General features: G+C 42.0%; 1 protein-coding gene across 1 annotated transcript in view; it reads right to left on the bottom strand.

The window, feature by feature from the left end:
• Positions 1–2,245: 2,245 nt before the first annotated feature.
• The window catches only part of si:dkey-234i14.6 (uncharacterized), a 165,631-nt gene continuing 154,327 nt past the window's right edge, over positions 2,246–13,549 (bottom strand). The window contains exon 5 of the mRNA XM_068049085.1: positions 2,246–6,164. Within this exon, the coding sequence (XP_067905186.1) occupies positions 5,986–6,164 (179 nt within the window). The 3' untranslated portion in view covers positions 2,246–5,985. The remainder of the gene's footprint in view (positions 6,165–13,549) is intronic.

The following is a 13,549-nucleotide window of genomic DNA, read 5'->3' as shown; positions in this document are numbered from 1 at the left end:
TAAAAGTGTTGATGTAGCCACATCTGTGGCTAGTCAACAATTTCTATTGAACAACTCTGGGTTAGAATTATTTAACCCAGCATTGAACCTTTGATCCCTCTTTCTCTGGAATCTAGAGAATGGTTCTGATGGATTACTGGTAAATTGAAGTTGTGTTTAACCCTTTGATGTCAATGTGCATAGATAGTTTAGAAATTGACATCTGGCCCTGGGAAAAGGTTAGATTACTAATATTAGAAATCTTGCTAAAACAGTTTCAAATCACCTTGGGCGGAATCTCTGCCCACTGTTTCAGTGCTGGCCTCATTCCCACTCATGAATTATAGACAACACTAACTTGCTAACTGGAAGATGACGAGCCACAAGACCAGGTGACAGTAAGACCTGGGAACCACATAGCAGGAGACAGATTTCAAAGTAAAAAATATTGTTCAAGAACTTCCTGTGATGGAAGGACTGATGCGTCATGTTGAATTAGCCCTCACTGGAATATGCCAAAATAGGCATATACATGCAGCTGACAGCTACGCTCCATGCAGCATTAACCAAATTAAATGGAAGTCCTTTGATGTATCAATAGCTTATTATGCACTGGTGTTTCAATGAGATATTTCAGGAATTCTCTGACGTACAATCTGACAAGAAAACCCGTGATCATACAATAAGGTCATGTAAACAGATTGAATGAATAGCTATCAGTTAATGGCTCAGGTCAATGACCTTTCCAAAACGTGCAGTTCTATAGATGCCTGTGGTCCTCTTTCACTTTTCCCCATGGCTATTGTGCTCGTGTGAGTCTTGACAGTGATCGCCAGTAGGCTAGTCAATTGCGGAGAGCATCATATCTGCGCCTAATCCAGATATCTCCTGAATTGCTCTTGGAGCAGGAAATTCTGTCTCACAATCAGGAATACTGGGAAACGTTTCCTTCCCTAACCCAAGAACATTGAAGCCAATTGTATCTCCACGACTAGGGGATGCCTGAGATCAGCTATCTCCATATAGGCTAGCCCTTTGATCTTCTTAAAAAAAAATCTATGACAGAGACATTGAGGCCAATTTATGACTACAGACTGCCAAGTGAAGCCTCATCGGCAGCTGTCACTTCAGTAATACAGAGAAATTCATGGCTAATATCATTATTTTCTGATATGTATGGGTGAGGGAAAGTGATTTCCCACAGCCAGCACGTGTTCTAAAATTGTCCTGAATATTAGAGAGAAATATCTGGAACTAGTTTTTTAATGAATAAATTAATTTCTTTAGATATATGTGCATACGTAACTATGTCATTTTGTATGTATGCACCTCTATTTACCATATGTCCGTGAATATATTAATCTGTTTGTCTACGTGTGTTAGTGGAGCTATGTGCATTCCATGTGTACATATCTGGTGAAACTTATAGCTGTTAATCTCATCACCAGCCAATTATTGAGTAGTTTTGGGAAAAGGTTACAGTTCCATTGTTAAATTAATTTTGATATAATTCCTGGACCATCAATGCTGACACCATTTTCTGAGACAGTCCAAGAGTTTGTTGCTAGGTTCCTCTCAGTATTGTTCTGTAACTTCACAGAAATATATAAAATGGTAGTATTCTGCTACTAAACGAGTAATCCAGATGTTTGGACTAATGATCAGGAGACACGAGTTCAGAAGCCACCACAGCAACTGGGAAATTTAAAGTTAAATAAATCTGGACTTAAAAAGCTAGTAATGGTGACCATGTGACAATCAGATTGTCAGAAAAACCCATCTGGTTTACAAATGCCATTTAGGGAATGAAATCTGCCATCCTTACTTGATCTGGCCTATGCAACTCCAGACCCATAGCAATATGGAGAGCTTTTAACTGTCCTCTGAATTGGCCTAGTAAGTCACTCAGTGGGTCATGATCACTCTCTTAAGGGGAATTAGGGACGAGCAATAAATGTTGGCTTTGCCAGCAACACCCACAACCTGTGAATGAATTTTTAAAAAATAAATAAAGGGAATCACAGGTTAACTCATGCACCCAATCTTCTCCCTGGTCCCCTTGGGTAATGTCTTGCCCAGGCAACCATACCTAAATTGGAAACCAGTTCCTTTCAGTCAGAAAAGGTGTATCCCACAAGGGATTATGTTTTTACACCAACGTATTCCAAGTGCAACCCAGCTCATGTTTTAAAATCATGTTTAATTATAGGGAAGCGTTTCAATGTACAATTCTTCTCTATGTCTGCAAGGAACAGCTTTGTAATTTTTTATTTTTAGGTATATCCTCCATTTTCTCTTTGCCACTCCAGATCTAAAACTCAAAGAGAGTTAAAGCTAGCCATAGGTTTAGTTACAGCAGTGTTAAGCAATCTAGTGGTGATAACATCCTTTTCTGTCATGCACGACAACTGCAAGGTGTCCAATGTCTTAAAATTCAGCACCAATGATTCCACGTTGGCAAACCCACAAAAGTCATGCTATATATCAGTGATTTACAGCAGCAATGAAAAGAATTGCTGCATGTGATTCCCAAAACACTGGGTAAAAATTCCAAAATCACATAAAATGAATTTTGATTTATGCACTTATCATAAACCAGTAGACCTACTTGTAAAACTAAGAAATCATGGAATGTGCCTCCCAAGGGACTGCAATCCCATAGACTAAACACAGAACTTTACTTATTCAGTCACTGTGAACCAGAGGTCTTGTGTATATCTCTCTCCCAATGCCAGTTTCCCCTTCTTGGATCTATGCCTCAACTAAACTCTTCCCACTCTGATTTGTGCATACTACAGCCCCAAATTAGAAAGTAATATGGGCAACAAAACTAGACACCAAATCCCCAGCCCCTATATTCAACAACAAGGTGATGATTTAATTAAAGTTAATCCTTAGGGGGAAAAGAGTGGAGGTGCAATGCAAGAGTACCATGTTGTCAAAATCGGAATTTAGTCAATCAGCACAGATTTTTGCAATGAAAATACCATTTAATATTTAGTAGGTCACTGCCGTGATGAGTTTGGCAGATCTACATTCAGTTTAATTCTGATCATCTGTATCTTCCACCATTTATCACCCAGTCCTCAACTTCATCTGCATTCACACTCATTATCAGGCAATGGCTCATCTAACGTCCATTCACTGAAATAAACACATCATTTTCATAAAAGGATCACACGAAATGTGTAATATTTCCGACAAATCATTAGAGCACCTAGTTTATTCAGTGCGAATGCTTCTGGCTAAACAAATTTGCTTAGATAAAAAGATCTGATAATTATATCCCACTGTTTCTGAAAGATGCTCTATATTTGCAGATGACCTTTGGTCATCACATTATCCCTCAACTATTTTAATGTATCTTTTGTTTGACTGGAGTCGAGCCTATTGCCCTCTGTTCACTCGTCCACTCCTACAAATTCATTTCGATGCCCTTGTTCCCAGCAAACCTTTATTCTCTCCCAGCAGAATTAATTGCCCTGGTATGGGCCCATTTTCACTCCCTCGATTTCAATGGGTGTAGACTTCTGTGCACCAGATATGCAATGAGTTTAGCTAAACCATCACCAGATCAAACGTGTCAAACACCAATTAGGTCTTTGTCTCCTCTGCGACGACATTCCACTACTCCATGATTATCTTGGAAAGCAAAGCTAACCCAATCTTCTTCACCACCAACCTTTTTGTTAAGCCCTTCTCTCCTGTACCCTCCACTCCAACCTCAATCAAGAATTTGGAGCTTACGAACTTCTTTATCTCGAAATTGAGGTCATCAGTTCTGTTGCCTCTGTTGGTTCCCTTTTCCTACCAAGCCAATCTCCCTCTAGGCTTCCTCCCACTCTAGCCCTGAACTGGGGCATTTAGTTTCTCTGTTGGAAAATGGAATTAGAATAGAGAGGCCTGATGGCCAGCATGGACACAGTGGGCCGAAAGGCTTGTTTCTGTGCTGTATAACTCTGTCCCCTCTGAGCTTATTTAAGAGGCCCACTTCCTTCTTCCTTGACCCCATTCCCATTAAACTGCTAAACACCCTACCTCTCTCCCTGATCACCATGCCAGCTGGCATTGACCAAAGCCATCACCTTTGGCATCTGCCATAAAGCCCATATCCTAGCCAACAATCCATCCCCTCACCAGTCATTGTCTCAGGCTAGAAACCTAAGAGCAGGATTAGGCCATTCAGCCCTTTGAACTTGTTCCGCCATTTAATATGATCATGGCTGATCAGCAAATTCAATGCCTTTTCCCCCACACTATCCCCATATCGTTTTGACATTGGCATTTAGTAATCTGTCAATCTCTGCTTTAAACATAGTCAATGACTGTGCTTCCACAGCCATCTGGGGTAGAGAAGTCCAAAGTTTCACAACCCTCTGAGTAAAGAACTTTCTCCTCATCTCTGTCCTAAGTGGCTTCCCCTTACTTTTAAATTGTGTCCCCTGGTTCTAGACTCCCCAACCCGGGGAAACATCTTACCTGCACTTACTCTGTCTACCCCTTTAAGTATTTTGTAGGTTTCAATGAGATGAATCAGAACATTTACCAACTTGTATGTAAGTATGTGACTCAGAGGAGAACTCATATCTTCTCCATCACAAAAACCACCTACCGCAGCCCATCTGTTGTTGAAATCCTCATCCAGGTGTTTGTTTCTTCCAGACTCAACTGTTCTAATGCTCTTCTGGCTGCCCTCCTATCTTCCACCCTCGGCAAACTTTATCTAATCAGAAACTCAGCTGCTGGTATCCTATTCCATCAGCCCTATTCTCACTATATGGGACCTATAGTGGCTCCTATGCCTCAAATTTTAAATTCTGCTCCTTGTGATTAAATCTCTTTGTCTTTCCCTCCCCACCTCTGTAATCTCCTCCAGCCATTCAACCTTCTCTGTGAACTTTCCATCTTCCTAATGCTGGCTTCTTGTACATCCTCTTCCCCCTTTGCCCCACTATTGGTTGCATGCCTTCAGCTGCCTAGACTGGAATTCCCTCCTTAAACCCTCCACCCCTCTAACTCCAAGACCTGCTCATCCACCAAATTTTTGGTCACTCATCCCAGTATCTCCTTTGACTCGGTGTTAATTTTTCACTACTTCTGTGAAATGCCTTGGGAGATTTTATGTTACAGACGCTATATAAATGCAAGCTATTGTTCTTGTGCTATACAGCATATCAAAAGGTGAAAAACCTCATACATTCCCATGGGTAATCTTATTCAAGCACATAGGGACACTCTTGAATCCCATGAACTAGTGTACCTTAATACACACTTAACACTGTGGACCCTATGTTCTTGACCACATTATAACTGAGTCTGATAAATACACATCAAGCTCCTTAACCTTGATCCACACTGCCCTCCCATTAGACTCCATTAGTTAGATTCTCTTGGATATACCACAGATCTACATTGTGAAATACTCAAGTTCCTGTTACCTCAATGCCTTACGAATAGTCCACAGAACCCCAGGATTAATACATGAAGGTGTATAGATTTTGAGTGTAAGAGTTAGAGGCTGCAACTGCATTGTTGCTGATTAATCTACTTTATGAGCATCAGAGATTACTATTCAAAGATTCTCAAATAGAGGAATTTTTCATGAATTAAGCAATGGGGAACTGTGTCTAGAGATTTTTTTTTTATTAACAAGTGGAACTATCATAAACTATGAAAAATTTCAGGTTTAATGTTGGTTAAAGCACTTTATGACTGATGCTCCAATGCAACTAGATGTAGGCATGAATAGTTCTTTGGGTCCAACAGTTATTTCCTTGGCATTGTGCTCTTTACTCAAGATGGAGCCTCTGAACTTCATTATACAAATACCTTTGCTAAACCACAGCTACTCTACTGTAACCACCTCCATCAATGGAGCGAACAATCTCTACCAACAGTCTCTCATGAGCCATATGGCACCAAGCTCAAAGGATTCCTTCATGTTACTCATTCTTGATCCATTCATGCAGGTCAGATCTCTCCAGAGACATCTTACTCCCTGCAATCTCATTGAAACATGGTCACAGTCAAACCATTCAGGCGGAAGTCCTCTGCAGTTTGCTTCGAGTGTCTTATCTTTACAGAGAGCGCTTCGAAAACATCATTTTGGTCAACTGCTGTCGCGATTTTATAAATAAATTCCTCCAAGGACTCCAGACCTTTCAGCCCAAGGTTGACTCCACAACCTGCAAGCAAGCAGAAAAATGTGTCCACATCAAATCAAGAGGAAAGTGGCACCAATGAACAAACAGGTGCACGCAGCACTTGACAAAATCCATAAATACAAAACCAGTTTGTCAAGATGTGTAGACTTTACTTTAATCAAGATTTTATTAATTGTATTCAGCACAATTAAGATAACACCTTCTCATCCTCAACCCAGCCCACTATACTTTACAGATTGCTTTTAAATGTAGTCACTGTTGTAAATTAAGGAAGTGTGGCAGATAACTTCTGCAGAGCAAGGTCCCAGAAACAGATCATCTGTTTTAGTGATGTTGGGTAAATATGGGCCAGGAAACCAGGGGAACTTCATTGCTCTTCTTCGAGAAGTGCCATGGGATCTTGTATATGCACTTGAGCAGCTGGATTTTTTTGTTTTTGTTTTTGTGGGATGTGGGTGTCGCTGGCTAGGCCAGTATTTATTGCCTACCCCAAATTGCCCTTGAACAGAGTGGCTTACTAGGCCATTCCAGAGGGCAGTTAATAGTCAACCACATTTTTGTGGGTCTGGAGTTACATGTAGGCCAGACCAGGTAAGGAGGGCAGATTTCCTTCCCTTAAGAATATTAGTGAACCAGATGGGTTTTTGCAACAAAAAACAATGGTTTCATGGCCACCATTAAACTAGCTTTTTTTTTTAAATTCCAGATTTTTATTAATTGAATTCAAATTTCACCATCTGCCATGGTGGGATTCGAACCCATGTCCCCAGAGCATTAGCCTGGGCTCTGGATTACTAGCCCAGTGACATTACCACTATGCCACCACTTCCCCTGGTGTTGTATTCACTGGGGCTTTAGTCAAGCAAACAGTCAAAAGGTTGACGTAGAGGTTCAACACAGAGCTTTACTGGGAAGCTTCTTCTTGCTTCTGCTCAGCATTACGTCTGCAACATGTGATATTACATCATTTCCTGTGATGCATATTTGCATAAACATAGAATCAGTATAAACATTTGAATATATCAAACACATTATCTTAACATACTAACCAATTAACTATCACAACAAATAGGACCTCAGTTTCACAACTCAGCTGAAAGATGGCACCTCAGATAGTACACTCCGAGTATTGGACTGAAGTGTCTTGCTGAATCATGTGCTTAAATCTCCAAAATGCAGCTTTAATCCATGACCTCAAAAGGTGAGAGAGTTACCACTGAGTCCAGATTGAGATCTAATATGAAGTTTGCAGATGGTTATAAAAAAATAAAACTGATTCGTTAATTCCTTGCAGGGAAATAAACCTACCTTTCTTGCCTGGTCCAGCCTCTGTGACTCCAGTCCCACATTCATGTGGTTGACTCTGAGCCTCCTTCTGAAGTGGCCTAACAGGACAACTAAAAATGGCCAGAGCACACATCCCCAGAATGACTTAAAAAAAAATGCTTTTAAGAATAAAAGCAAAATACTGCAGATGTTGGAAATACTCATCAGGCCAGGCAGCATCAGTATTTAAGTTTCTAAGAATAGTTTAGAAAGTTGGTTCAAAGGAAAAGAGCAGGAAGGGATATGGAAACAGGGCAGCCATGTGGAATTACCACTACTAATCATGTGGAGGATAAATATCATCACAGACCACTTGGGTTGTTTGTTGTAATTTATATGCGTCATGAAAGTGCTTCCATTTTTAAAATTTTTTTGAGGACTTGTTTTAGAATTATGGAGATGGATTCATTTGAGACTGAAGGGATTCCATGGATGTGTTTTGTTAAAAAATAAAGGATCACTGGAAGGACTCTGCTTCAAAACAACATTTACTGGATGTCACATGTCTTCAGCTAAGTCAACAACAGGTGCCTTCCGACTATGGGAGTTATTTACAAGAGAAGTGACATGTCAAGATTTATGGTGCTCAAGAGGGGGTTTCATTTTTGAATACTGGTTTTGTATCAGTTGGAGGTCAGCCTGCGAAGAGAGAAGAACCAAGCTCCTCGTTCTCCACCTCTCTGAGAAACCCTGCAAAATCCAGGATGTGATAGCTAAAATCCCTGATGCCATATTTCTCCTGAGAAGCTTCCAGAAGACTTCCTCTCGATATCTCTTGAATGAACTGCTTCTGAAAAGATCCCAGTGACCTGTCTACGTGTACTCAGATGCCAGGCTGTATGCCATCTGGAACATAACATATCTTATCCTTTTTCAAGAATTAACAAGTACTTTGACCAAAGCATCTTTATTTTTTCTTCACCCGGTGTATGGGTGTTCGTGTGTGTGTGTTGGGTATTTTGAAGTGAATATATAGATTTACTGTCATATTTCAAACTGTGTGTTAAAGCTTTGCCCCTTTATTGACTCAGTCTTGTTTTATAATAAATTAATACTTTTAAGAGTTCACCTACCTAGGCTCAACTATCACCAGCAACCTGTCTCTAGATGCAGAAATCAACAAGCACATGGGAAAGGCTTCCACTGCTATGTCCAGACTGGCCAAGAGAGTGTGGGAAAATGGCGCACTGACATGGAACACAAAAGTCCGAATGTATCAGGCCCGTGTCCTCAGTACCTTGCTCTATGGCAGTGAGGCCTGGACAACGTATGTCAGCCAAGAACGACGTCTCAATTCATTCCATCTTCGCTGCCTCTCGTGAATAGTTGGCATCAGGTGGCAGGACCATATCTCCAACACTGAAGTACTCGAGGCGGCCAACATCCCCAGCTTGTACACACTACTGAGTCAGCGGCGCTTGAGATGGCTTGGCCATGTGAGCCGCATGGAAGATGGCAGGATCCCCAAAGACACATTGTACAGCGAGCTCGCCACTGGTATCAGACCCACCGGCCGTCCATGTCTCCACTTTAAAGACGTCTGCAAACGCGACATGAAATCCTGTGACATTGATCACAAGTCATGGGAGTCAGTTGCCAGCGTTCGCCAGAGCTGGCGGGCAGCCATAAAGATGGGGCTAAAATGTAGCGAGTCGAAGAGACTTAGTAGTTGGCAGGAAAAAAGACAGAGGCGCAAGGGGAGAGCCAACTGTGCAACAACCCCGACAAACAAATTTCTCTGCAGCACCTGTGGAAGAGTCTGTCACTCTAGAATTGGCCTTTATAGCCACTCCAGGCGCTGCTTCACAAGCCACTGACCACCTCCAGGTGCTTATCCATTGTCTCTCGAGATAAGGGCAGCACAGTGGCGCGGTGGTTAGCACTGCCGCCTCACAGCTCCAGGGACCCGGGTTCGATTCCGGGTACTGCCTGTGTGGAGTTTGCAAGTTCTCCCTGTGTCTGCGTGGGTTTCCTCCGGGTGCTCCGGTTTCCTCCCACAAGCCAAAAGACTTGCAGGTTGGTAGGTAAATTGGCCATTATAAATTGCCCCTAGTATAGGTAGGTGGTAGGGAAATATAGGGACAGGTGGGGATGTGGTAGGAATATGGGATTAGTGTAGGATTAGTATAAATGGGTGGTTGATGGTCGGCACAGACTCAGTGGGCCGAAGGGCCTGTTTCAGTGCTGTATCTCAAACTAAAAACTAAAACTAAAGGAGGCCAAAGAAGGTAAAAAAAAAAAAAAATACTTTTAATGTTTATTAAAGAAATCTGGTGGGTAGATTTTATTCTGAAACTAAAATAAAGTATTTAATTGGCTATATTGGTAACTGGGTAAAGCATTTAAATATATATTGTGGCCTGTGGAGAAGTGGAACTAGAGAAAGACAGTGCACTCCTCCCACCTTGGTCATACATATGAAACTCTGTTTTCACCTTCACCATTCTTTTCCATTCCAGAGACTTCAACACAAAATCAAGGCTGACACTCTCATGCAGTACCAAGGGAGTGCTTCATTGTTGGAGGTGCCACCTTTCAGATGGCAGCCCCCGTCTGCCCTCTGTTAGACATAAACAATCCACTATTTGAGAGTAGTGGCGTTGTCCCTGGTGTTCTGGCTAATATTTATCCCTCAGCCAACGTCACCAAACTGGACGATTGGTAATTTTCACATTGCTGTTTATGGCAGCTTGCTGTGTGCTAATTGGCTGCCACATTTCCTACATTACAGCAGTGACTACACTTCAAAAGAATTTCATTGGCTGTAATGTTCTTTGAGATGTCCTAAAGCCATGAAATATAAATGCAAGGTCTGTTTTCCTTAACCTGCATGTGAATAAGAACTACCAATCTTAGTACAAAAGCAAAATATTGCAAATGCTGTCAATCTGATAAGTGATACAAAAATGCTGGAACTGCTCAGCAAATCTGGCAACATCTGTGGAGAGAGAAACAGAGTTAACAATTCAGAATGAAGGGTCATCAACCTGTAACATTTCACACTCCGCAGATGGTAACCAACCTGAGTATTTCCAGCATTTTCTGTTCCTCTACCAATCTTAGTAATTGGTCTTTTGTTTGTCATGTTGTTCTCCATACTTAGCTGTTTTGCCACAGCTTTGTGAAAACATGATATTTGGACTGACAGTTGTTTGAAATGAAAAATATAAGGATACATCCTGGGGCCTTGTTTGACATGATATTTAGCATGACTAAACTAACTGAATAGACAAAGATGCAAGTGCGTGGTGATAATTTGAAGCAAACCGGACTCTGCTTTTACTGTTAGTTGAGACAAGTTTTAAGAATACTTTCTCTAGACAGAGGGCCAACCATTCTTATGATATTCAAGCAATTACACTGAACATGGTTCACAACAGGAGTGCTGCAATCACAGTACAAAAAGGAGCAATAGTTCTGGACTAAGTCCTGAACTCCAATAATAGAAACTGAAATTTCAGCACAGTAGGAAGCTAATGGCCCCATCTCATCAGTACCTCTGCTAACACTACATTTTAGCCTTCTATAATTTAATTTCTTTCATATCTTAATATTTTATTTTCTTCAAAAAGGGGTTAGCTAATTCCATCTTAAATGTTCTCTTGTTTCAATGGTCACGTGTGGTAATGTATTTCATAGTCATAACTTTCTTTTCTGACCTTGATAATGCCCTGGAATGGTTAGCACATTGATTAGCTTGGTTGTGCATTTGTTTTTCTGTATGCGGTTGGCATTACTTACCTCAAAGAGTTAGCCCACTTTGCCTTGAGCTGTGAGATTTCTGAAGCTTATCTTAAATGATGAAATGGACTGGGTTAGGTGAATTGTACTTGCTATATCTGCCCATCCACTTCATTAAGTCCCCTTCAACTTATCCAAGCCCAGCACCCTATGATAGTTTTGTTGTTAATTTCACCAACCAGGTATATGACACCCCACCACTGACCAAGAAGAAGCCAGTTTCAATATCTGGTCTGTGTTGATCTCAACAGTACGAGGAAGTGGGAGGGAGAAACAAGTAAATAAGGACTCCTAATCCTGATTACTATCGAATGATTCTTGTTCAAAACTAGAAATGATTGGCTGTCATGGGGAAGCAGCTCAACAACATCCACTTTCCAGGCTTATGTACAAAGAATAAATGAAAGAAGCCCATACCAGTAAAACCAAAAATATAATATTGTTAGTGAAAATTCCATATGAATTATCATTCCTTAGAATCATAGAATGGTTACAGCACAGAGGAAGGCCATTAGCCTTTTGCGTCCATGCTGGCTCTCTGAAACAGTAAATCAGTCCGCCCAAGAACTACCGAGCAGAAGCGTGAGCCCCTCGGGGCTTGCCTCCGCACCTCACTGGGTCAGTGAATAAAAAAAAATAATAAGAGTACAATTCTTTTCAAGGGAGACAAATATAGAAATATTGATCCTTGTACAAAGTGGTTCTGAATCTACCAGTGGAAAATATTGATCTGGCACTCAACATTTTATACATATGATAAGACTGGAGCGCAGCACCAAGTCCAGCTTTTTAACAAACGACAAGGAGGTCAGTCCATTTCACATCAGAGTCATGTAGCCCATTATGGGGTTGCCATCATCTAGAGGTGCCTAACAAGCCTTGTGGTTTGTGAAGTGCTGCATGCATTTTTTAAGAACACCTTTCTGATGCTGTAATATTATCACTAACATGTAGCCAACAGAGAAAATCACCTCCTTGTTATCCTTCAGGGAAGAGGCTAATTAAGTCACCTAATTGAGTTGTGATGATCTGGAGTGCTCTACTTGAAAGGGTCGTGGAAAATGATTCAATAATAAGTTCCAAAAGGGAATTGGATATAGACCTGAAAATGAAAATAATTGCAGGGCTATGGGGAAAGAACAGAGGAGTAGGATTAATTGGATAGCTCTTTCAAAGAACTAGCACAGGCAATTTGGGCTGAATAGTCTTATTCTGTACTGTAAGATTCTATGAAGTCATATTACACATGGGCCGGAATTTTACGCTTGCCAGACGGGAGCTGTCCACCAACCGAAAAGTCAGTGGTGATACTGTCTCCACTGGGTCTGGGGATCCAGACCGGATTTCACGGTCTTAGGCGGAACTTCCACCCCCTTGAGGCAGGATGTCTGGCCTAATGGAGCTGCCAGCCAATCAGCAGGCCAGTAGCCCCAGCAGCACCACCAGGAGCAGTAGCCACTGCTGGGACAACAGCCAGATGAAGAAGAAGAGGGAGGATGACCCCAGAAAAGAGGCAAGATTTTGGGGCCTTGCCGGGGTGATCGATTGGGCCCCGAGGCAAGGGGTGGCGGAGGGGTGGGGAGCGGGGGTATTAGGGGCAGCCCTCTGTCGGGCAGAGGGTACCTGATCAAGAGGGCCCTCCCCCAGGCCGTCAGAAGGCCACCTACTTCTATCAGGCGGCTTTTCTCAGACCTGGGCAGCCCGTCTGCCAACAGTAAAATCCCCGTGGTAGCGGGCGGAGGCTCTTAAGTGGCTGTTAATTTGTCACAAGGGCTTTGATTGTCCTGGGTCGGCAGGCTGTTTCTTGCTGCCGCGTGTAAAATGGCGGCGGAGATGGGAGCGGGTCGGGAAGGACCCCCCAAAGCCTCCCATTCAATTTTACGCACTCCTGCACCCCCTCCCCCGACACCATCCCACTCTTTTGGGGGCAGGGCAGGCGTAAAATTCCGGCCCATGGTTCTCTGAGAATGTGAAGAGAAAGTCTATGCCAATGAACAAAAATTTTATATTTCAATAAAAATGACAAGCACTGGGTTGGAGAGACCACCAATTTATTGTGGTTTATCGTCAAGTCCAATAATTTCAGAGTCACTCATCCATTGAACTTCCCATCAGCCTTCATTACTCCAATAGTGTTCACGTTTGGAAAATGTGCCATTCTTGTGAATCATTGGGCAACATATAGACTTTATTGAACAAGATCATTAACCAAACCATAACTTGCAGTGCTTTAGATTTATATTTTAAATGACCATCTTAGTAATTCAAATGCATCTTCCGGTCACTAAGGGGCTGACTCAGTTCAGGTACAGTAGCCCCGGTATTTGCAGGAAGGGAGA

The sequence above is a fragment of the Heterodontus francisci genome, chromosome 17, assembly GCF_036365525.1.
Source record: "Heterodontus francisci isolate sHetFra1 chromosome 17, sHetFra1.hap1, whole genome shotgun sequence".
NCBI lineage: Eukaryota > Metazoa > Chordata > Chondrichthyes > Heterodontiformes > Heterodontidae > Heterodontus > Heterodontus francisci.
Note: the sequence above shows the minus strand (reverse complement) of the source record. Positions and strands in the feature narration are given on the sequence as shown.